Source organism: Centrocercus urophasianus, unplaced genomic scaffold, assembly GCF_019232065.1.
Source record: "Centrocercus urophasianus isolate 14NV4802_14NV808 unplaced genomic scaffold, USGS_Curo_1.0 seq_17, whole genome shotgun sequence".
In the NCBI taxonomy this organism is placed as follows: Eukaryota; Metazoa; Chordata; class Aves; order Galliformes; family Phasianidae; genus Centrocercus; species Centrocercus urophasianus.
In genome coordinates this window covers 20,102,432-20,128,535 of record NW_024884722.1, presented here as the reverse complement: position 1 = coordinate 20,128,535, position 26,104 = coordinate 20,102,432, and the positions used below count along the sequence as shown (strand labels likewise).

At 40.4% G+C, this 26,104-nt stretch overlaps 1 protein-coding gene across 2 annotated transcripts in view; it reads right to left on the bottom strand.

Moving 5' to 3' along the window:
- Positions 1-26,104, bottom strand: part of ADK (adenosine kinase) — a 267,965-nt gene that overhangs the window by 233,645 nt on the left and 8,216 nt on the right. The window contains exons 1-3 of one of the 2 annotated variants that reach the window (XM_042817994.1): positions 25,956-26,059; positions 20,119-20,193; positions 2,839-2,892 (exon numbers count right to left, since the gene is read on the bottom strand). In XM_042817994.1, coding sequence (XP_042673928.1) covers positions 2,839-2,892; positions 20,119-20,193; positions 25,956-25,969 — 143 coding nt within the window. In that variant the 5' untranslated portion in view covers positions 25,970-26,059. Of the gene's footprint in view, positions 1-2,838; positions 2,893-20,118; positions 20,194-25,955; positions 26,060-26,104 lie in introns of those variants that run through there. The other variant, XM_042817993.1, reaches the window with a different exon arrangement.

Here is a 26,104-nt window from a genome sequence, read left to right as displayed (position 1 = left end):
CATAAAAAAAGAAAGGACATCTGACAGTCAAAAATCATCACAGAACTATTAGCTGAAGAATTCTTTATTAGGTAAGTCAGTATAAAAGCTGCCAACATACCAAAAACTGGAAGATAAAATATTTTAAGCAGATTAATTTTGGTATTAACAAAAGTCATCTTTGTATTTGACTTCTAAAATACTCAGACATACTTAGAAGAACATCTTAGCAAAAAGGCACTGAACAGAAGAATAAGTCTATAAATCTATCAGCAACAATTATCCTGAACCCGCTCCCCAGGACTGGAATTTCTTTTTATTAAAAAGTATCTATCTAAATAACAAAAAAGGACAGCTATGCATTTAACATATAATCTGTAAGGCCAATAAGGCAACTGAAAGTGCTCTGAGGTCCAACTCTGTCAACTGTTAACTATATGGTGTAGAACATGGTCCAGCAAGAGCAGCACAAAGCGTGTTAGAAGAACTCCCCAGATCTGTTCTGACACAACACTGACCTTCTGGAGTTTTTCCTGGTCAAGTATCCAGTGACATTCAAGACAACAACAAGGTTCACAGCAAAAGTTTGTTCCAACTCTTTCATCATAACCCACAGCACACAAATCATCTCAAGAGATACTGTAGAGATAACAATGAAAAGCTGGAGAACGGATCTCTCTCTCAGCTGACTCGTGTAAAACCGTAGCTTTACTGACTTTTCTTTATTTAATTAAAAGAGTTCAACCCTTTATTTAAGAAGATGCAGTTAAGTAACAGGCAACATACTTCAAGGGATCAGACAGGATTTCAGTATGCTTCAACTACTTCAAATGAAATATTGCACATCAAAACATTGTTTAATCAGTATCTATTGTGCAAATAAAACTTGCGTACACAGTACAACTTGTACTGTCCAAAACACAGACCTGAATGTCATTTAACTTTGCTTACCCCGTGAACATGCTAGAACTTTCCACACTTGCTGCAGGCAGAAGCAGCCCAGCTTATTTGATTGTAACTATTCTTTCCACCAACGCCCAGAGTGCATAAAACCTATCTAATCTACAGATCAAAGGCAACTGCTGTTGCCCGTCTCTTGCCAGGAGCTGTAGCAGTTTTAATGTCACAGGTACATTACCGTGATTTACAAATATAAGTTAAATGTCTTTTTCTATCTGCAGAAAGAACATGGAGATTATATTTGGCCACTAATTCAACCACAAATGCTTTTAGCACGCATTGTTTCCCCAAAGGAATTAAATCTTCATTACCAGAATGCATTTTTTACTGCCTGAAACCTATGATCTCACTGAGAAACATGCAAACTTTTAGCAGGGAAAAATCTGACAGCTATAGATCCTAACTGAAGATACCCAATCCACCTTACGTATGGATAAACTACTTCCAGTTTTTTGAGATTACTATGGAATAATGCAAAATAATGGTAATGTAATAACAGAAATAAGCAATTATGTGCAAGGGCTAGAAGTTAAAAAACAAAAAAAGATTTTTTTTTTATGTCTACATGCAAACAAAGGAGAACAAATCCCTCACTATCTCTATCCTAAGGGAAAGAAATGTGAAAGCAATCCTAAATAACTCCATCTTATTCAGAAGATAGGACTTTTATAGAAATATTCCACTAGTCATTACAGAAAAGACACTGAATAAATAAAGTTACATAAGAGCTGACAAGTGAAGCATTTTCTACAGTCTTTCATATGAACTATCTTCAAAAAAATATAGTTACATAATATGGATTTAAGGGATAGCAGAGAAGACATTCCAATAACAAGCTCTTCAGGCAGTTCAGGGAGAACACTGAGTGAAAGATGCAGCAAGTCTGGGCCTCACACACTGAGAACAGCTCTTCAGCTATTGTTATACCATATTGTTATAGTTATTGTTACTACTGGCAAGTTACTATTTCATATTGTGAAGAGTATTAAGAGCAAGATAATTTATCTAAATTCTGAAACAGAAGGCTTACAATATTGACTTGTTTGTACATCCAAGCATACAGGTCACAAAGAGCAAGAATGCTCCAACTGTGCCATCTTCTGCTTAGTGAATACTTAGTCCCACTTAATAATGGACTCTGGCTGAACAGACCAGTTATTAGAGAGCATATCAAGCATATCAACCTCTGATAAGTCTCCCCTCCATTTCCAAGGCATATATATACCTCACAAGTTAGTAACTGAAAGAACTTCAATTTTTGTTTTAGAATGTATCGTAACGGGCTAAAAAGAAAGGTTTTCTAAATGCAGGCATAAAAACATCAGAAGCCACCCAAGATCTTGGTAATACAGACAGTATGTACTGGTGTTTTTACTTCGCATTTCCAAATACACACCTAAAAACTCTGACATAATGCACAGCATCTGCTTCTAACTCACATGAGAAGATTTTGTATTTTAATACACAGTGTGTAAAAATAAAAGGGTTACTTTGTCTGAACACAGAAGATGACCTAAAATTGGAATCTGAACTTAAAGCTTGTCTGGTTAGGGCAGCTCTTGACAAACTGCACAAAAGCAAAAAAAAAAAAAAAAAAAATCCAACTATCAGCATAACCATTTCCATACCACAGACATAAACTGGGATGAACACAGACAGTTAAACTGCATGTGCATCAACTGCAATTAAAAATTTTTCACAAATGAATACATTTGTTCATCATTTTAACAAAATAATTGTCTGGTTTTCAGAAACATTATTTAATCTACAGCACACAACAATGAAGAGCTAAAGTTATTTCTGAAAACACAACATTTCTGCTTTAAAATCTATGTATGGATGCATACAGGGAAGGAAATATATATATAGCATGCACAGATATCACCACAGAAGGCTTACAGTTCCTTGTGCTTCTCCTCCGCCAGAATTTGGTCATTTGGTTTCAGCCCATACCTTGGAGGAAACAAACAACACAGAACAGTTAATTCATTTGAAATATTATCTTTAAAGAATAGTTTCATACTACAGTAAATTATTGAACTATGTAATATTTGTTGATTTGGTAGCTCTGATATTGCAAGGCAGCAACAAAGTTTTCAGAAGAAAATCTTATATCATTATAAGGTTTACCACCACACATAACTTACTTTTTTATACCCAGCTTTGAATTAGACCAGACACTGACTTCCCACGTATCAAAAATTATTGCACTTGACATCAAAATCATAAATAGATCTCAAAATCTGAGTGTTTCCCCCTTTTACTAAATACAAGCATTACATCAAAGACTTTTGGTAGTTAAAGAAATAATTATGTCAACAGACCATTATGAGGACAGTTTCTTCAGCCCACAGAGGAAACCTGTGCAACAAGTCAGAGTCTGAAAACAGCCTTGGTTGCTAGCTCAAGCTGGCAGGCAGCCCCAGAAGCAGGCTGCATACACTGCAAGTTCAGGGAGCAGTGAGTGCTGCTGCTCCTGCTGCAGGCTGCATTGTCACTCACTGCAGAAAACCTTTCAAAAGTGACCTTGCTGGTGCTGTGCCTCCAAACATTCTTTTGCCATCTCAAACTACTCCACAGATCTAGCTACTGCTTGCTATTGCTTTTTTGTTTGGTTGGTTGGTTTACTTCCCTGGACAGCCCTCTGGGATGGAAGCAGCTAGAAATAAGGAACATTCAGGGTAAATCAGCAAGCAGTAACTGCTCACCCTTTCACCTTTCAGACTCCAAGAGCTCCTCACTGCCATGTGCCCTTAGTTTTTGTCCCTTTCTGCAGTCAGGTGCAGAACCATAAATCACTCCTTAGTAAAGATTCCGGTCGCAAATGACAATCAAGCTGCCTGGCACATTGAATGTTGTTTCAAATAAGCCACTAAAACATTCTGCATTCCTTCTATCATTTCCAGATAATATTCTCTAAAACCGTTTTTTTCAGCATCCATTTAAAATGCAAGCATCAACCCCAGACACATTCTCAAGCTCACCAGAGCTGCATTCAGACACACCAGACACTGGCTAACTGACCCATTTTTCCTGTTCACGTTTCCAGAGACTGCTTTCACTTACTTCCCATAGCACCATGCTGACTTGCATCCATTTCTGTACCCTGCTGCTAAACCTAAACCCTTTGTGGAGTTGCTTCTCATCAGGACATCACAAGCTCCATCCATCTTCTAAATACAGAGTTTGCATTTGACTGAAAACACTACGCTGATGCAATTCAATAACAGATTTGGGTCATTTGGTTTAACTGCAAGCCTTCTTTACAGTGTAGCACTAAGTCACTCCTTATGCCAACAGTTTTAACTGTTGTGATGTTAGATTTACTTCCACATCCACGTTTTCCTTAGTGATCAGTGTCAGGCCCTTTGTTCTTCAGTGAACAAGGTGCTAGCCATTTACCAGTCTTCTTCCTAATGCTACAACACCCCTCTGAGCACATCCATTTGTCATATTTCAAGCACTTTATTGATATCAAATAGTAAGATATCAGAAAAGAAAAAAGCTACCAGGAAATTTCTGAACAAGTACCAGTGAGAAGCCAAAGAGCCATGTCCAGGGCTCATCACTGACACCACAGGGAGCTGGGGTGAGTAGTGCAGAAAGGACCCACTGCTCCAGTTCCCCTGGTGAACCTCACCTGTACGTTTTCCATTACCTCTTACAGATACACCATTTGAAAATTCTAAATAATGCAGCACTTTTCAAGCAATCAGAACATCACACTGCACAGGTATTTTACATTTGTGTGTCTACTATTAAGCTAGGAAGTGGAATAAAATCAAATACGCTGCAAAATTTGGCAAAGCAGCTGAAGAGACAACTTAAAATTTCACAAGGCAGAAAAGAGCTCAAACTTCAGTATGTTTCAGAAATGGTTTTTCTGAACTCTTCACTATGTCCTTTACAACCACCTAATCTCCTGAGAGAGCAGCCAACTTTCCAGCCACCTGCTTCTGGTGGGCAGCTGTGCAGCCACAGAGGGGACAGAAAGAGCCCCAGCTGCAGCAGCTATCGCCCTGCACAGCTGCCTGTTTCCCCACAGCATGTCAGGTGCCCCACCAGATAGGCACAGCCCAGCCTGTGAGCTCTGCAGCTGGCTGTGCTGCCACCTGACTGACAGCCTTACCCACCTGAGGAAGACATCAGCTCTCCCCTGAAACTCAGTTCCTTACGGAATTTCTGAAGCCACAGCATTCTTGGTTTAAGTCCTATAATTTCTCACACAAACTAATGTCACTCCAACATACTCTGTTATCATCACAAGCAGCTTGTCTGCAAATAATACAAGAAAACACACAAAAAAAACCCCACTGATCAGTGTTCTATCATCCATCTCCTAGTCTCAGTTTAAACTACAAGTTTTACATCCTCTGACACTATCATGATTATTGATTTTCTTCTTTTTAAACAAAATTCTTTCCAACATGGTTGCAAAAAAGCATGTTTATGCATTGAACTTCCCAGGAAAAAGTAAAAAATGAGCAAACTACTCCCTCGAAATTTCATCAAGACACACAGACCCAGCTTAAGTGATCCTCTGGAACAGCATCTCTCTGTTGTTAGACCACAGCAGGGGTGATCCAAGCTGCCCAAATCAGCCTGCCAAGTGAGGGGATTGGAATACTTCCCATTGGCCCCATCAGGACATATTTCAGTGAAAGAAGCTTGAAATAATTGTATGAAATTATCAAATATTTTTGCACCTTACACACACCAAGCTTTCCCAAATCTCTTAATGTTTTTTCCCCATTATCAGAATGGATTCCTACTTTTGCATGCACATGACTTTGCTGGCATTCACATACTGCGTTATCATCTCAGTTTCAGCATCTACAGTAGTATTTTATTGAATGTCTGCTTTTCATTCTTTTAAAGCACTCTAGAACCTGCAAGCTCAGCACTGACTTTGAGCCTTGCACTTAAGAGATTCTTCTGAAATGGTAATCCTGTAACTCAACACTTTTTTTTTTTTTTAAACTTCTGTTTCACATTTCTCCTAATACCATAGGAATAGGAACTAATTCAATTGGACCATAGTCAGCAGATTGACAAAAATGCTTTTAATTTAACAAAATACCTTTAAGACACCACCCAATTTAACACAGTCTTAACCAAATTAGAAAGAAAAACAGCCTATACTAAATATGGACAGGTAAAAAAAGCGAGTGAATACCAAGCTCAGATCTGCTCCTATTTGCAGAGTTCAGAGTGACAAACCAGCACAGACAAACACTGCCGCTTAGGTCAGAACAGTCAGGCACACATCTCCATCACACAGAGTGCCCAGAAAAAAGGAGGCACACCAAGCTGTACAGGCACACGTATCTGAGTAGTGCTCTCCTGAATATTTCCCAAAATATTGGGAAGAGATAAGCTTCCCTACAGATAGGGAAGCTAGAGATAAAAGCTAGAGATAAAAAGATATTTTCACATTAAATGCCAATGGGAGTAGCCAGTATTAAAAAGAACAGCACTTACTTCAGCAATGCAAAAACAGTAAAGCACCCTGAGAAGCTCTGAACAAACGTACAGCTTCGCAGCCATTCCTCTGCCTTGTCTGATAAACAAAAAGCATGAACAGTACACAGCTCCAACCTGGCTCCCCTTTACACGAACTCAGGCTTTGCTCTCTCATAAGCACCTTACACCCAACACACTCTGCTGCAGTTACTGTTTTCACTCTCTCCCAGATATATTAAAAATGGAAAGGATGAGCAGGTCCATTTCTGACATGTTCTTTGAACTTGACAGAAAAAAATCTAAAAAGGCAAGAGTGTGATTTTTCTTGTCCAGTTAGTACTACTGAAGCCTCCCAGGGGGTACTGAGTGGACAAGACAGATTTAGAGCTGATGCTGTATTAGGCTCTGCTTCATTAATAAAAGAAGCAGCCTTTTTGCAGCAGAGCTCAGTGGAAGCATTTCTTCCTAATTTTTCAACAAAGCCATTAAGAAACCTTAAGGACTTCAGTATAGTCTTGTACCTAAGATTAGTCAGAGTGCACTTCCATAACAGTGATTCAGCAGTTATGTTGCTTCAGCTTTCAAATGATGTTAAGGCTCCTTTCACTTTTCTAAAAAAAGAAATGCAGCCCTTCTTCTGGTGGTTTTTCTTAATTATTAATCTTCTCAAACTAGGCCAAGCAGCCAGCAGGACCCCAGCACTCACGAGCCCTCTTTCGGGCCAAATGAGCACTCCTGACCAACACCGTCAATGTACCCCATGAGATCTCACAGGTCACAAGTGCAGCCACACGTGAGCCTGCTGCCATCATCAACCCCTGAGCATTTAGAGGCCAGTGCACAGATCTGGCCCAAGCTCCCAGAACGTCTCCAGCTGATGTGAGCTATGGGGGGATGGGGACGGAAGGTTTGCTCATTTTATTTCTTTCTGCAATCTTTCAATTGAATGAGTAATGATGCCCTCACTGCTAGCTCCATTTCTTCTGATGGGAGCTGCACACAGATAAAAAGACAGTAAGCCAACTGCTTTTCCAGCAGCTGAATGCTACTTGCACCATGGCAATTTTTCTCCATTTTTGACAAGGCTGCAGTTTATTGCAAGTTTTATTACAGCCTAACATAGCCTTAATGCTGCTGATTAGCGCAGACATATTTTCTCGTCTACAAACTGGGAGCACAACTTTAATCTGTCAGGACTGCTACATTAAAGTTGCTAACCCGGATTTTAGGGGCTGTGCCTTTTCTAAATCAAGCTGAAAACAAAAACCCACAACCCAGACTATGCCTTACACAGATATTCAGCAGCCAAATACATCACAAATCAGTCACAAACAGCTAAACCAAAATTAAAGTTCTCTGTAACTGGCACACACACCTACTCCAAATATTTAGTTTAAGACATCATTTTTCTCCATAAACCACCCCAATAATGGGCTTTGATTCATATCCTTAAAGTCATTGCCTCCTGCCTGACTAGCACTGTTTTTCTTTTCCCCAGCAGTGCAGTACATTTGCTTCCTCATTCCTTCCCTGTATATTCCTCTATTTTCTCCCAGCTTCATTATCTGAAAGGCATCATGCTACCCACTTCCCCAGTTTCTCTCCCATTTGGCATCTCATTTTGCATCTGTGCAGCTTCTCCCACCTGGCTTTTCACACGCTCTTCCCAGCCTCAAGCTGACTGCAGACATCACAGACTTTTGCAACAGCTGGTTACTGTTACTCTAGGATGACCTGATACAGGTTATACAATTTTAGAAAGTATCCTTACTGAACAGACCCTTGCCTTCTGGCCAAATAAAATACAAGATCAGAAACACTTCCTTGAGAAACGAAAAGATTAAAGAGTTTGTATGATAGCAACACAACTCCAAAGAAAACTTGCTTCCAGAAAAACTAAGTTTGGCAACGGTCCACATACACTAACAAAAGAGAAAATGACCTAAAAGACTTGATAGACTTTCCGTTAGTGAAGTATTAGAGATGAGAGAGAATGCACATCTCAACAACCTTCGCTGCGCCCCGGTGTGAGCACCAAGGTACACGCATGGGAGCAACCTGAGCTGCGCGCAGTGAATGCTGATGAAACCCACAGACGACAGCAAACAGGGATATGCAGTGACAACACACCAGACAGTGAGATGAACCATTCATACAGTAACTTCAAAGAACAGACAGATGCAGAGTCAAGTAGCTAAATAAAAAGAAAAAGCACAGGCAGGGACAAAGCATGTCCCACAGAGCAGCAACCTGCAGGGAGGATATCAGATGCCACAATCTGCAGCCAAGTCCACATGAGCTTCCACCTTACGTCAAACGTTGGATACATGAAGGAACCAGATTATTTAAAAGAGAACTCAGGCAGAACAAACAGACAAAACAACCAAGAACAAAACAGCAGAAGGACAACACGGTGAGCGGTGAGCCTCAGCAACTGCTTGCATTTTATCCCTTTCCATTTTCAAATGGAAGATGCAGCTAAAACGTTTAAATTAGGAAGAAGAAATCTAGGCAGGAGAAAAGCACATGCTACTGAGAAGGGGAAAGACAAAAAAAAAACAGCATCAAGGGAAGTGAAGATACTTCTGCCTCAAGACTGAGGAAAATGAATGCCTTCCCATCATTACCAATAGCATGGAATCAACACCAGCTAGGGAAAACAGTGTGCAGCATTGTGCTAGCAGCCAAATACACTGTGTAACAAAACCAAAGCACCTTCAGGATGAGCTTATGTGCAACTCAAGCCACAGATCTTGGCCATTACATTTATAAAATTTCCCAGACTTTAAACATTGCTATTGGAAAAGAAACATCAGTGCTCACAAAACAAAGCCACACCTTGGAGAAGCCACAGAAGAGTTCCTGGTGCTCTTATTTTTCCAACACCAGTTTTTCCCAGTTCCTGTGTACTTGTATGACTGGAGTTCTATTCAGCTGCATCACATCCTACATAAACATCTGTTTTTCGGAAAAAAAGCTTTTGGAATTTCCGGGTGAAAGAGATCCTAAAAATACTAGCAGAAAGATTTTATTTCTTTGCCATGATGCTACTCAGGAGAACGAAAGATAGATTTAAAACATTAACACCATAACTGAAAATTGCACTGCTAAACCCTAGGTGAAAAATGAATAAAATCGCTGCACTGCAATATAGTTACAAAGCATTTTGTTTCCACATTTCTTACATGGATGTGAGCACTATTTTCAACATTAAAGTTACTACACATTTTTTCTGATTTTTTTTTTTTTTTCCCCCAAACTCATCCCCTCCCTTCGTCAAAAGTTTTTCTTGGTAGCTGCTGCTTCTAAATTATTCAGTGCAGTAAATTTGAGCTTCCCCCTCCCCCACTGACAGTATGTTTGGAAATCAGGACTTTAATCAGCTATTAATATTGTAAGACACACTTAAAGGGCTTTTGAAATTGAAGTCAAAACAATAATAGGTTTAAATGATTAAAAGGGATTAAGAAAGCCAGGAAAGTTCAAAGCCTGTTAATCAGCAGAATGCAGAATACTGTGATCATTTAGTAGGGTCAACCCTATCACTTTGGGCTTAAGCACATAGCAGGGACCTTGTCAAAACAATTTTCTTAACTACAAAACAGTGAGCTAAAAATTTAAGACCTCTAAACGCTCCCACTGCCTACTTTGGCAGTAATAATTTCAGAACTATCTGACCACAGGCACCTTAGCAATTCCTTTTCAATAGCTATCATCATCCTTTATCCATTTTCTCCTGAGGTTGTTGCTCTGGATGTTCAGAGTCCTCATTACATTAGTAGAAATTATATTTATTTGACCTTTAGTGATTCATTAAGAAATAAATCTCTTAAACTCATGAAGAAGTACACACTGCTCTGCCTATAGACTGAGCTCTTCAGTGCATTCTTTTAATATTAATCTTTGAGCATTACATAACTAAACCATATTTTAGTCCTGTCACCTTCTCCATTATTCTTGTTCTGACAATCTGGCCTTTCCAGACAGACTTTTTTCCAACCAAAAATAAACAATAGTTTGTATATGAATATTTTTTATTATAAGCTCAAATTAGTTTTCACAAACTTGCATTACAACTTGACTTCCATGAAATCCTGCAAAAATTAACAAAAGTAATACACATAAATGATAACAACCTGTAGGGTTCCCATTCTCTTCCAAGTTAGCCACAAGTACTCATTATCACTTTAAAACATATTGTTTAAACCAATTTCTAACAGTTCTATGGCAGATCCTGGCAGCACTCGGACTGAAATTCCCCAAATACCTTGCTGCTGCAGAACTGTTCTTCTCACAAGGAGATTATAACAAATCATAGAATGGCCAGGGTTGAAAAGGACGACAGTTATTGAGTTTCAACCCCCCTGCTATATGTGCAGGGTCACAACCAGGCTGCCCAGAGCCACATCCAGCCTGGCCTTGAATGCCTCAATAGGTCATACCAAATCTTGCTTTCTGTTAAGTGGTTGGTTTTTATTGTCTTTAAAATACTAAGAATTCACCTTGTTTATTACTCACAGTGAAACAGCCAGACTGGTATATCATACTTCAATATTAATAATTTCATTTAGAAACTAGAATCGTGATTCTTATAGGCATTTTTGCTGTTGTTGTTTTGATTTTTCTGGGTTTTTTTTTGTTTTGTTTTTGTATTTTATTATTCAAAGATAGATTAAGATACAATCTGTTCTTTGACTGTTACCTAACTGTGTGGATGTCTGTTTCTACCAATCAGGCTAGGCAAAAGCCATTTCTTACCATTACAAACTCAATGAGCCTTTGCCCTGCCCAACAGCAAGGTCTTCTCTATGTCCTGTCTCTGCACCTGCTCACCTTATAGAGGACAGCTCAGCTTACAGAAGCTTAACCATACAGCTGGCAGGTAGCTCACGCCCTTTAATTCACCTTTTCCAAAAATTATTTTAACACTGACTAGGGTAAACAGTAAAGAACCTAGCAAGCCACTTATAGTACAAGTTTTACTGCGGGAAAAAAAAAAAAAAAAAAAAAAAAAAAAAAAAAAAAAAAAAAAAAAAGAACAAAAAGTAGTATATGAAAAGTGGAAGGTTCTTCCTTTATTGCACCAAAAAGAAAATCTTTATTTCATTATAAAGGATGCAGGAGCAGTGTCAAAATAGAGTCTAAGGGAAGATCTCTTGACAGAAACTCTTTGGTCTGCTACCATGGGAGGCTCACAGATTCCAAGAACAGCAATTAGTGATTCTGGGAAGAACCGTTTCTCCCTTTAGCCTCTAGCCACCACCACTGTGCTTTGCATCTTAACTCCTTACCCACGGTGATAGCCACAACATCCAGCCCAGACATCCGAGGATCCGGCAGAGAGGAAAAAAAGAACCAAGGCATGCGGACAGTTCCTGCCTGAACACACAGCCCAGAGGAGCCTCCTGCTTCAGCTAAAGAACAACACAGCATAGGGCCGGTTGCAGAAAAACATGTTTGAACATTTCCAATTCTCAGTTAACAGAAATTAGAAATTCAAATTATCCTCCTAAAGTACCAGGGTTCCTTTATTATTATTTTTTACCCCAGTTTATATGTTTAAATTGAACCGACCTACTTTTGAATAAAGACAGCTATGCCCCACATGCTTTTGGCTGAAATGGGAACATGTAGTTGGTGCTTTCAGACAAAAAAGCCACTTGCCTTATAATTAATTCTGTATTTAAAAATTGCAAACTGCTGACACAACTCCACATGAAGACTGCTTCAGCTCCTGTGCGTCAGACGTATCCCTAACACAATAATTGCTCAAGAAAGGAGTCAGATTTTGCACACATTATAAGAATAGCTTTAATCCCTCTCAATCAATGAAAATATTTGATTTCAAGCTTGTAGTCTCCAAAAATAAATGATTTCCAACAACCTGCAGTTTTTTTAATTACTAAGAAATACTACAGACATTGAAACTTCACTGACAACTTAGGATACACATCTGAACACTTCACCTTACACACACCAACTAACAGTTGTGTTCTGCTGTTCTCTAGTAGGGTAACAGAAAACAAAATCAAAGAAATATTCAAGAATTACAAAGAATTATGAGGGCTCAACAGAAAGCTGGAATGCACTCTTGCAAAAAAATGGAGTTGCTGTACCCAGGAAAGAATGAGCAAATTTTGGGGTGGTCTTCAGCCTCTTTTTTCCCCCCTCACTCTCTATGATAAACTTAATCAAAAGAGATCCCAAGAACTTCTCTAACTTCATGTAATCATCCACTTGCTACAGCTTATCATACTAGGCCGTGCTGCTCCCCTTCACACTGTCATGCGCACCTCAGATTATTGCACCACTGTCACTTCAGGACAAGGGGAAAAACAAATCACTGGAGCAAGCTGGAAAAACAATCACACCAAATTCTCTATCCATAGCTGCCTAGTCTACATAAGATAGACATAAAACCACAAGTTCAAAGTAGAACTGGAAAATGACCGTCATTCGCATCTTAAAAATCAATTCATACAACTTGCAAAAAATGTGGATTTTCTGAGTGCAGTTATGAAGTTGCACTGAAAGATACAGCATTGTTTTCTGGGGTTTGGAACACACTGTCATGACACACAACAAATATCTACTCCAGCAGCCAGAGAGCTCATGAATGAATCCCTTTATAGTGATTAAAAAATAAGAAAGCATAGCACCTCGGTGAGATATTCCATTACACTAGTAAAAAAGAGCGCCAACGGTTTGTGAGATGAAGGATCTTTGTCCCTGGCTCCATGTTTACTCTGAACTCACTATGGAACTTCAGGCTTCATGACCTCGCATCCGCAACACAGACTTGGTCTTTCTCCAGTAGCTTAGAATATTCAGAGTTGTACCCCTCCAAAAGCAAAGTAAAATAAGATTCAAACCATAGGTTTCTTCAACTCTTGACTACAGAAAAACAAGAACACCAGTAATTAAGAGGCACTCCGGCTGCCTCCACCCTCTTCCTCTGGCTATGGCAGAGACCACAGAACCAGCCTTGCAGAGGAGCAAGGCAAGCCTGGAGCACCACAACAGCAGCAGCAGCAGCACCTCAGAACACAGGTTAGAGTAACACTGATGTGGTATTCATACACTGCTCAGAAATAGCCTCATCAAGTTACTAAAACACAACCATGTTAAACATACTTAATTTCAAGGATGGATACACACGCCCAGCAGGGAAGAAAAGTTATTGAGGTTGCACGCTGTCTGAATGAAGCACAATCAAACAAATAGCAATATGCATTAAAATTGAGAGTTTTAAGTAAATTCCAAGGTTTTATTTACAATATGGAGTGTCAACCTCTTGAAAACTGCTATCATTAAATCATACTCCTCCCTTTTTTGACACTTGCATCATAAAACAATTTCATCTATAGTAAATAATAATAATAATAAAAGCACCCAGATTATGACAATTGCTCATCTTTAACTACATTTTCCTATTTTTCAATTCATGAAAAAATAAATAAAAACCCAATCTTATCATTGCGTGATTAGCAAATTACATTTTTCACCCCAATAAAAATTCTAAAGAAGTACAATCTACTTTTAGAATGCTGCCAATTCCCCCTAAGAAGCTCATCTTTTTTATCAAACAAGTCTTCTGCAAGGGCCTTTTCATTTAACATTATTGCTTAGCCAAAAAACAAAGCAACTTAATTCACAGAGCTCTTCTACCTCCAGCCCTTTGTTTGCCACTTCTTCTAGGTTACATTGCAATGAGGCAAGTGGGACTCCAGTTAGGATTGCAGAATTTCATCCTTCACTGTCTCATCCAACTCCCAAATTTTTGTTCAACAAGCTCTTATTTGGGAGGGAAGGGAAAATATACATAAGCTGCACACGTGTTACTCACTCATGTGTCCCAAAGTCATTCTCAAGAAAGCAATTAGTCCAGTAACTAGGTACATTCTATCGAAACAAAATTAAATCACAACTGTCTGAAAAAAAAAAAAACCTAAAAAAAAACAATGGAACTATAAATAAGCAAATAAACCTAAAAGTGAAAACCCTTGATACGTGAAAAATAGAGGAGATGAGAAGGGGAATATTTGATATTCATGAATGTGCTACATCCAATTTAAAAGAATGTAAGTAATTACAAGCTCTTGAAGGCCCATAGGTAATTACAACCTCTTCTAGTAGCATTGCCCAAGCTCAGCTTGGTACCCTGGAAATGTCACAATTCCTCACGCAGAATTCCGTCCCCAGGTAAAGCTCTTCATGTAGCTTTTCCTAAATGGAGCTTAGCTAAAACCTTCCACTTGTTAAAACTACACATTTAACAAAATGCACTAGGAAAAATTATCAGGCTTGTAGAAAGCTCTAATTACGCTGTCAGGCAAGCTACCAAATTTATTGGCACATTACTTCTAAGAGGGCTTTCTAAAGACAACCATCTACCTTCAGTTTTTGTAAGCAAACGCTGAACTTTTTTTTTTTTTTTTTTTTTTAATTTAACAGCAGTCAGATGATGCAATTTAGTTCAGCAGTATCAACAACAATTTAGGTTCAGACCTTGAGATAAGCTAAATTGGGTTCTACAGAGGTAACTCAAACCACAAGGTAATAATAAAATCCTCAGCTGTTCAGCCTCTCTACCAAATGAGTCAACACAATCCAACCATTTTTAGTAGTGATATTTCACTGAGATTTCTGAAACAATGAAACATTATAGAAAACAATCTTATAGTAAATTTTCAGGGACAGTATGTTTTTCAAGTTTATACTAGGCACTTTTCATACATTTAGCATTACACAGACAGATAAGATTATCTCTGACTAAAAGCAATACAAAAATCTGCTAAGATGTTCCAAAGGGTCAATGAGGTACTCCAAGTCAAGCTAAACACATTAATGAAGGTGAAAAGGCTTACAGTTGTGTTTTGGTTTTGTTTCTTTTCATTAAAGTCTGTAGCTTGTGCATTTTCTGATCTTATGACCCAGCACAGAATCAACCCTTGCCTTTCTCAGTTCTTCTTTAAGCTCACTCCAGCATGTGTTTTTGGGAAAAGCTAAACAGACCAACCTTCATTTCAGCGCAAGTATAAGCAGATGTTTTCCTCAAACTAGCTGTCAAAGCTTCTTCCTAATTTATAAACCTAAAACTCACACAGGTGAGAAAGTGTTCAAATAAATCCTTACTTCCTCACACCCGTGTTGTAAGAAACAAGAAAGCTGAAGTTACCAGATACTAACATTGCATGATCAGTGAAACATTGTACTTAACTAATCTGTGATCATGCAACAGTACATGGGCACTGTGGAAAGGCAGTGAGAGATCACGAATTTTGGTTTCTCCTGTGATGACCCAATCACTTCCAGTGCTGCAGATAACTGGCAGCCCACTGCAGGAGATCCACATTGTACTTGGGAAGTCACAGATCAACATGATTGCATTTCTTCCCTCACATCAATGAAGGCCTCCTTTTTTCATACATTAGCTATCAACACAGCAAAACATAAGTACTTCAAAGATCCCATTCATTTCTCCTCTGTCCTTAAAGCTGTTTTTCAATAGAGTAAAAATGAGCTTAAGCCCATTTCCTGGTTTATGCAGTGTTCCTTCTGTACTTACAGCAGTGTCACAGAGAAAGCAGGGAAGAGAACAAAACAGCAGATGATGCAGCCCAAGAAAGCTCTGAAAAACTACAGATCTTTACTGAGCACCAATGAAGGAGTAACGTTTTAACACAATGTAAAGCACAGCAATGACAGCAGAGCAGCAAGGTCCTAGGCTGCAGCAAGTGAGGACTTGCTCAAATGCAACAGCCATAGGCAAAGAAACACAGGAAAAAATCTGCTTACCTTCAGAAGTCCTCAGCTACACAGGGATCTCCAGAAAAATACCCTGACCTCCACTGCCAACCCTTACGTAAGGTCTGGGAAAGAGTGGATCGAGTGGATCTTGGTTCCACTCCTTCAAGTCACTCAGGAACACTGCATGCACCTGAGCTCCCCTGGGTTGGCCCTGCCTTCCACCAGGTGCTCAATCACTGGTTCAGTCCGCAATTCAGCATTCCCACTACGCACAGACTGAATAAAGATTGCTCCAGACCCTGGTTTTAAGGAAAGATATCTCACAGAAGCAGAAAAAGACTTGGCTGCTTTGACAACTGATAAGCAAATCAAACAGCATTCTTACAGCCTGTAATCCTGAACTATGATGCTGACTAAGTAATTGGTATGGAGATGACAAAATGGGAATTGGAATCCGGGTATCAAGGTTAGCAAACACATCCCAGTCCATGTGATCATGGATCTGGTCAAGCGTCCAGGAACCAGAGTGAAATAAAGAAACGACTGTTCTTAATTCTGATGTTACAAATATGGCACATGCCATAATCTCCCCTGAACCTCCATTCCTTTGTAATGGAACAGGCTGAAAGACCTTTACAGGCTTATACAGCTGTTGTCAACTACAGTTATTTCTCTCACCTTCTTACTGGCTAATTAGTGAAGACCAAAGGCTTTCCATTACATAGAATTCCCATGACTAGATAACAATTCCGTGAACATGATTTTATAATTAACGATTAATTCTGCTTCCATAATTCATGCAGTCATAGACCGAGGTGTTTGACAACAACAGATGTGTCCTTTCAGTGAACACGTGCTTTACAGCTGCTGGATATGTACCCGAGATGAAAAGCAATGACCAGAACTCTGCAGCTGAAATACTTCAACTAGGGTTAGGTAAATGCACAAGACACTGTGTTGCTTCTTCTGGAGGGAGCAATGACACAATGCCATATCCCAGTAAGAGGGCACAGGAATATCCCAAGAGTCAGAGGTACTGAGTTTCTGTGGAAGAGAGTCTTAAAGTGCCATTATACATCAATTAAAATTTCTTTGTTTGCTTCAGTCCATCTAACACACATCAAATTCTACTAAGTTATACTTCAATGCCTTTTACAGATTTAGTAGGTAAAGGAATTCTTGCTGTTCAATATCACAGGTAAAATCTAGTAAACAAATTATACTGAAAGCTTTAACAAATACCAGTTACTTTCACAGATTAATGCTATAGTGAGCGATTCGCCCACAAAGCACCTTTTTTTTTTTTTTAAAATCTTTTCACTCCTACCCATTAGAAAAAGCTGCTTTTTCAGCAAGTATTTGTATCTCACAAAAACAGGAAGGAAAAAGAAAAAACTTATGTTACTGAGTTAATCCGATTAAGAAGGACACACAAAACCCTACTTTTCTGATATTTCTTCCAAGCTGAGACTCAGAAAATAACAAAACAAGGACAATTCCTTCAAGACTGTTCTCCAGCTCTGTGTACAGAATTTGAAGTGGTTTTGGATATCACCTGCATTCAGCAGTGCCATCAACATTGCTAAGATTATTCAGAATGTTTCCCCAGAGGAGGAAAAAACCTCAACGCCCAAATGGTGGTCAAAATTCAGCGGCTCAAGTAATGCCAGACTGCTGATGTGGTCTGAAAAACTGACTGGTATGGTGAAGTTCTGTCGTGACAAAAACTAAGACCACCTCTCTTAGAAAACATTTGGGAAACAGTTAATGCTTTCCTGACTTGTCAAGAGAGGAAAATACTTCAGAACAAGCCAAGATTAAACCAAAAACCTGTCTAGAAAGAAAAGTGATAGGGTTATGCTACAAGGCAAAAATACCCAGCCAACCCTTCAACACCGCTCATTTCTTCAAAGCAGTGCTACCCAGCAGCAAGCTGTTTTTCACCTGCCAGGGGTAGGACTGCTGTGATATATTTATTTTCCAGTTTATAAATAAAATGGATTGTATGCAATTTAAATATTGTGAGAAAGACCATTCAAGACTTCCTACACAATTTTATGCTGTTTCCATTTGCATTTTCTAAATAGAAGTTACAAAACTAATCTGGCTAGCAAGGACTCATTTTAATACTCCCATTTCATCAAAAACAGACATGGTTAAGATTTGCAACATTGAGTCCTTTATTCTAAACAAATGTATTTAATCTTAGAGGACGGCTTTTACAAGAGAAGTGAATAAACTAACAGGAACAGCCTCTCTACACGCGTTTGAGATGGAGTCCAGATGGACTGATGGCCCTATTAAAAAAACTCCTCTACTCGAAGAGGCAAGAGATGCTCCAGAAGTGACCGATGATTGCAAAGAGACAAAGAGCTAACCTGTATGTCTAGAGATGGATGCATGCCTTCTTTGACACACAGAACCAGAGATCTGGCTGCTGTGGTCAACAATTTCTGTCAACTGCTTCACGGTCCTAAAATATTTATGTTCTTGTACCTCCCTGAAGTACCTGAATAACTTGATGCTAACGCTCGTTCTACAGCTAGGCTTGTTATTTTATGGCCCCTCACAGGCTGAGGATGCATGGGATTTGATTCTCATTTCAGCAAATACTGCAAGAAGTAGTTATACGTGAAGTCAAAACGTGCTGTGGAATAGTCTTGTCCACAGACACACTCATCCACGGACAACACTCACAAATGGGAAGCAAAAAGGAAAATCAGGTATGTAAGAGTGTAGACAAGCTTCCCAGATTTCAGGCTATTAGCAGAGGTATCACACAATCTGCATGGCCTCCGTGAAATTGTTGCTTTAAATAATTCAACACTCCACTGAGCCATTTTGGCAGTAAAGAAGTGCTCACAAAGCATATGACTTTCCAGGAGACAGTTAAACTGGTCTGACAGGACTCAAACTTGCACACGTAAGACTTGTTTTAAATTCATTTAAATTCTGCATAGCACATCAGGCCCAGTGAAAAGCACAACATAGTATTACAGGTTTTCACTGCAGCAACATAGATCCCATCACCTCTCTGATCACAATTTCTAATGATTAGTTCGTTTGGAGGAGGTAGGGTATTAGTTACGTTCAGAGAATGGTTTTCAAATTATTTCAGTTGAAATATTAAGCCAAACAGTCACATCAGAGTATTTTTTTCAGAAATCAAGTCCATGTCTTGAGAGTTTAAAGTTCCAGGCATTTTTGAAACTCTTGTTTCAAAATTCTTGCCTCGTGCTTTCAGGTTATAACACTCAGGCTCTCATTTAAATACACTTTTAAATAAAACTCGAATGAAGAAACAAAATATTCTTTTTACTACAGCTTAGTACCAAAAATCTGTGGCTGGCAATACACATTCACAAACAAGAACCGTGCCCCTGTTCTTCACTGAGTGATGAGAAGTTTATTCTTGATTCAGTATTCCCATTACTAACTAAAAGAAAGACCGGAGCAAAAAATAGTAATCTAAAAAACAGAAAGGAAGAATGGTGAGCACTCTGAAAGCTGAATCAACTAATTGATCATTTGAAAACCAAATATACAAAGTATCAGCAACTAGTAGAAAATGAGCCCATGATAAAGAATTTAAATACAGCAGCTACAGTTTATAGCTCTGGAAAAACCCCATCTCTATGAAGTGATCAGAGAATGACTATGCTCAATGCCACCAGGAACACACAAACAGCAATTTAGCAATATGATTATACAGACGGCAGTGCAAAGAGGCATAAGCTAGATAACAAACTACCTGATAAGAAGTGGTCCTGTTCTTGACTGATAAATTGAAATGACAGAAATGGCTGCAACAACAAATACAATTTCAGCGTAAGGTCAAAATCCCACAACGATCAGCGCAGACCTCGCATCACACCAGCATTTAGTCCTCTGCTAGTTTATAGATGTCATTCTGGAAACAAAACTGACACTAATAAAAAAAAAAAAAGAAAAGAAATCCAGACTTACTTGTCAAGGAAGTCCTTGTCCACAACCGCACATATATCAAGCAGAGGATTTCCCATTCCAAACAGAACATTTTCACTGTAAGAGAGCCAATTATTTTCAAGTTAGTCCAGCATTCCTGTTACAATAAGTTCAAGACATTTTTAAAGTAAAGAATAATCTTTTCTCTTGAATAAAACCAAGAAACAAAGAAATGCAAATTCTGCCCAGCCTAACAGCAACAGCCTACCTGTCAGACAGACAGAGGGTCAAATTTGATCAGAATAATACTGTGATGTATATTCAGATCATAAGTCGGCAAATAAAGTATATAAAAATCTGTTCCATTGCTTTAAAGAAATGCACTCAGGTTGCAATACCAGATTTTAGGCACAGGGAGAACCAGACCAGGTTATTAGAAGTCCACTGAACAAACTTAGTTGCTAATGATCCACAGTTTAGGAGTGTTTTAATAAACTGAAATTAAGAGTCTATGGATCCTGCATGGTCAGTCATCTTAAAATACAAATTCTCCTGACTAAAAAGCAGGAATGGAGGTTGTTATCAATTTGAAATCCAGTATTATAACTTCCACTACACAAAAACAAAACATCAGATAATATCATCAACAACTGAATGAGCTGGCTTTCATTTTTTTTCAGATCTGTTGAGAAAATATGTATTTCATTTTCCTGAATAGCACATACTTGGGTGATAATGCAATAATACCAAGGGATTAGACACAGGCCTGGTATCAAGTAGGAGTGAATGCAGCTGTTTTCCAAGGCTGCCTAAATCTACATTCAAAACCATCACATTCCTTGCTAAGCCAACACCTGCTGCCTCCAACTGGCACAGCAAGCACTTGCTCTAGCTGCCCAAGGTAGCTTTAATGTGAATGCCACCAAATGTGCCTCCATCTTTACTATGCCTCTATCAAGTATTTGCAGAGAAGGCATATTCCCAGCCTCTACACCTCCCACATACTACTCCTGTAACACTGCAGCCTTCACCAACTGATTGCCCAAGGCTGCAGAATATCGGCTCAATCTCAGTGTCAATGAGTTTTCAATTGTTTTGGCTCATTCAGAGCAACAGAAAGGTTTTACAGGCTCAGCATCTGCCTACTCAATGATGGCTTTAATTAACTTCTCCTCAGTAGGATAGGATCAGAAAAAATAACACAGAACAAGCAGAAAGGAGATGACATGAAGCAATCTCATGGACTGTGTCCAACAGAGGTTGAAAGCTCATCCATGCACTTCCTCTCACAGCTACTATAAAAGACCCTTAGTTGACAAATATTTGTCAGACTTGAAGATACTTGCCAGAAGTAAACAGTTACACTTCCTCTTCTTCTTGGGATGTCACATTAATCTCTATCTAATGTTAAATTCTGAAGCATAGAAATGAAAAGTGGCAAACATTAACATCCTTGATAGAGACATAGCAAACCCCACTTTACATAGTTTGATTTCTGTTACAGTTCTAAAGACAGGTCTTGTATTGCCAAGTTCATGTGCAAGATTATTTTGAAGACCAAGCCAGAAATGCAACTTGCTTGTCAATGAAATAGGAAACATCTGTTTAGTAAAAACCTGTAGCACTCACTAAATGTTTTTGTAACTGTGAGAAGCGTTGTTTCTTCCAAGCACGGAAATCAGACATAAAGTAGATCAAAATAAAGTAAGTTAATCTAGCTAGGAGAAAAGAGGAAAAACAGGTGACAGTTGAGGTAACATAAGGATAGAGGATTGCACCTGGAGCCTCTACACAATACATTGCTTTCATTTTAAGTCCAGGTATTTCATCAGTAGTATCAAAGAATGAGCAATGATACAGTAACACTACTGTACTTGATGTTTAGCCAATCCTAATATTCTTTGAGATTCTCAAGAGCAGTAATTTTACAGCTGCACTTGAGGAAAAAAAATGATATAATGGCTAACTTCTGCACAAAGCAAGCATTAGCTTGCATAAGAGTGTGGCACACACAAGAAAAAACAGCAGCTGTACTCCAAAAATTCTCGAAAATACACCTGACGTGTTGAAAGCACTACCTGAAAACCTAGGTTCCTCAACAAAGAAACACAATAGAAGCAAACAAATATTTGTTTGATTGAGCTGTGTGCTGCAGGACATACCTGTCATATGCTTGGAGTGGCACATGCTGTACTGATGGCTGAGCATCCACAGTAGCTCTACCAGGCCAATAAGCCACATAGAAACTGTCATTATTCCAGCAACAGCAGGAACTAGCACCTTCAGTGCCATTTAATCCAGGTTGTTCTTTACATCGCATACAATTCCCCATCCTATCCTCAAGTTTTCCTACTTCCACTGTGACTTACAATAATCTCCTCTTAAGTACTCAAGGGGCTGTGTAGTAGTATGCCAGCTGGGGCAGAGCTTTAAAAGCCAACACAGTAATTAGCTGTGCTAGTGACTATATGCTGAGAAGCAGCATGTCACACTGACCGCACTTGGTGAAAATACCTTTTTGGACAGAGTAGGAAAAGCGTAAACAATCTCTGTTCAAGTCGTAAACCAAACATTCAGCCAATTTAAGCAGACACCACAATGATCAGCAGTTTCTAATACCAGATTTGTGAACCACAACAGGAAAAGTCCAGTGTCTGTACTGTTAGACTTTGTTCTGAATCTTTGGCACGTTCACACTGATTAACCTGACACTGACTACATTTCAGGATATTGCAAATCACCCTTTCCCTTCAGAAGGAGCTGCAAATTATCCTCACTGTTACATTGTTCTTTTGCACGGCAACAGATGAGCTATGGCTGTTACTTGGCTGCTACGAGCCGTAAGAAAAAGTATTAATCACATATATGCCATAAAGCCATATATTGTAAAAGCACAAAAATAAACCTAACATTTAGGAGAACACTAAATTTACAAGTCACAGGTGCAAGACGCAGATAACTAAACGTTACGTTCTCTCCAAGCTTAATACTTTCAGCATGAAACATGAACCTTGCTGCCCTCCTGTCTGCTACTCAGTCACACAGGAGTCCAACCTGGACTGACTGAACATCCACAGATTATTTTCAACCATCCAGATGTAAAAGACAGAGAAGAAGCATCAATAGTTTCCTGAGATGTGAGATTTCACAATATGTGGGTTATCTGAGAGCTATACCTCTGCACCAGACATGGAGCAAACACGCACAACACAGCCTGCCCGCCTCCCTCCCTCCTCTTGCACCCAAGTACTGCTATCTAGTCATTCAGGAAGCTTTTGTTTAACTCAACCAACTTACTGCAAGAGAACATTTAGCTCTTCAAGGAACAAGTGATAACTTCTCCCTGTGCAAAAATTAAAGGCATACATCTGACTATATGAGTATACAAGTGTGTGCATGTGCAGTACACATGTATAAGCAGCTGATACGAGTCTGTAACTTGTTCAGACACAGAAATACTCCATATTAGACAAAACTGCAGGAACAATGCCAACTTACTTCACAGAAAGCTTACATGCACTGAGTATTCGCATTCTAAATGCTTGGCAACAAGCAACATGTTTTATGTGTTTGTATTTTAATGCTGGGTTACATCAAAAGTTAGCTTTAATTGTAAGTTCAATGTAGTCCATTAAATATCAAATATCCACCAGCTAATTATGGCATTTTCCTGCGAGATTACTAAGACCATTAATTTCTCACCAACAACCAAAGATTTCCCATACTACTCATCACACTGCTGAAATAGAGTGCAATCAAATTGGTGGAATATAAAAACAAAGCAAACAAAAAGCCCAGGAGTACTGAGCTACCCTTCAATCATTCTCAAAAAGATCAACAACAGTAACCATAACTGAAAGGTCTGGAAAGCTGCTTCCAAAATTGTGGTCATATATTAGTGATTGCTCCACTGCTGCAGGCATTTTTTAAAATAAAGTCCTGTTTCAAGTTGGCTGCTGAATGCTGGCAGCACTGTGTCTGCGTACTAACAATGCTGTTATCGTTTGGTATCACTGTGCACTCCACTGGAACAGCAGCGTCAAAATGTCAGTGGAAGCACTGGCTGCTGGTACACAGAGAAGGGGAGAAAATGAGCTTCTAGGTACTGAATTGTCATGTTTTTAACAACAAATATTGAAAAGCATTTCAGATTTTTTTCTTAATTGCTGCAAAACTATTTACATAATAATAGTAAGTTGTAATGAAAGCTAAGTTGATAAATCCACTTTCTCTATTGGTCTATAGCAGCCTCATCCTGCTGTGCAGCTGTAACACCTTCAATCAAAAGTTCTCATGCTAAAGACTAAATTTACAGTTAGAAAGCTTTAATAAATAGAATATGACTGGGATAATTGTGTGTCCCAACTGCACAGCATAACCACAACACACGGCAGCTGGCTGTGACCGTGAGACGCTGTGCCACGAGACCTGAAATGTCAGTGTATCCATAACCGTTTGGTCCTGCCCTTAGAGGCAAGGCCAAACAGGACACGTTCTAAGCATTTACCTCAGTCACAAAAGAACACAGTAAAACCTCATATCTAGGATTTGAATTTATCAAAGGTCACTAACAGCAAAAATAAAACAGCAATAGTACCATATCAGCTGCATGTAAACGGCTAAAAGCTTTCTCTCATCCTCCTTTCCCACGCAACATAATTATAAGTGAATGACAACTGCCGTCAGCCATAGCCTACCTGGCATTAAAAACACGTCAGAACTGCCACAGCATGACTCCAGACCATCTCCCTTGCATCACAGCCAGCCAGCCACCTCAGCACACAGACGCAAGGAGCCTGCAGGACCGCTGACATGCTGCCATTATTTAGGTCTTAATGCAGAATTTGGCAAGGGAGCTACGTGTCTACGTGCTGACCTAGCGGAGCATCTTCTCTGAAGGCTTCATCCATTATGGAACTTCCACAGCCTTCTACAGGGATACACCAACAGGATCATACAGACGTAGCCCAGAGCCTCAGCCTTGTGGCACCAGAGCCATCACACACACCAACGGCTCCACTGCCACCAAGCTTGCCACGTAGTTGTGCCAGCCCCAGCCAGGCAGAGCTAGCCATGCTGCTGGCCAGGGCAGCGGGAGGCCTGGCAGGAGCAGGGAGGGTGGGGATGGGCAGGAGGGTCCGCAGCTCCATGCACTCCTTCAAGTGCCTGAGGACAGAACCGAGCCAGGGTATAACGAAACCTGCCTGTTCTCTCCTGAAGAAGAACTCGTTTTAAAACGAAGAATTTGGGGAAGTAAAATCGGCCACAGTAATTGACTCCACTGCACAGATCTGTCACTCTTCAGTTACCACCCGGACGCACAGAGACAGCCGTACTGCCAACACATAGCCAACAGTCCGGTGCCGCACCGTCACCCCGCTCCTCAGCGTCCGCATCTCGCCCCAGATCCGGCTCGGAGCGCGGCACGCTACAAGGGCGCCGAAGGCTGACAGCTGCCCAGGGTCGCCCCCCGGCCGCGCCCCAGCGGCGCGGCGCAGCCCACCCAGCCCCGCAGACCAACCCGAAGGCGGCGGGTGACGCCCGGGCGCGGCGCTCTCCGCCCGCCGCCCCCGACAACCAGGGGTAAAGCGCCGAGGAGCGCTGCTGCCCGCGCGGGGCTGGCGGCCAGGGAGCACGCGGCACCGTCCGCGCCGACACGCTGGCGCTCCGCCGCAACACGAACGGGCGGCGGAGAGCGCGTTCGGCGCCGACCTCCGCACCTACACACCATGCGCGTGAAGACAGACAGAACCAAGCACGGGCGGAGGGAGAGGAACGCCGCCCCCGCCCCTCTCGAGAACAGGAGCGCATCGACGCGCGCCACCCGTTCCCCTGATGCTCGGGGCAGAGCGGAGGAGCCGCGGCGGGCGCTGCATTACCTGAGGGTCGGCATGGCTCCCGCCCGGCCGCCACGGAGCCCCGCTCTGCTCCGGTGCCGTCGTCTCTCGGTCCGGCGTCCGCCGGCAATTGCAACGCGCGCACCGCCTCGCTCGGCCGTGACTGAGTCGCCCACCGCGGCCCGCCCGCC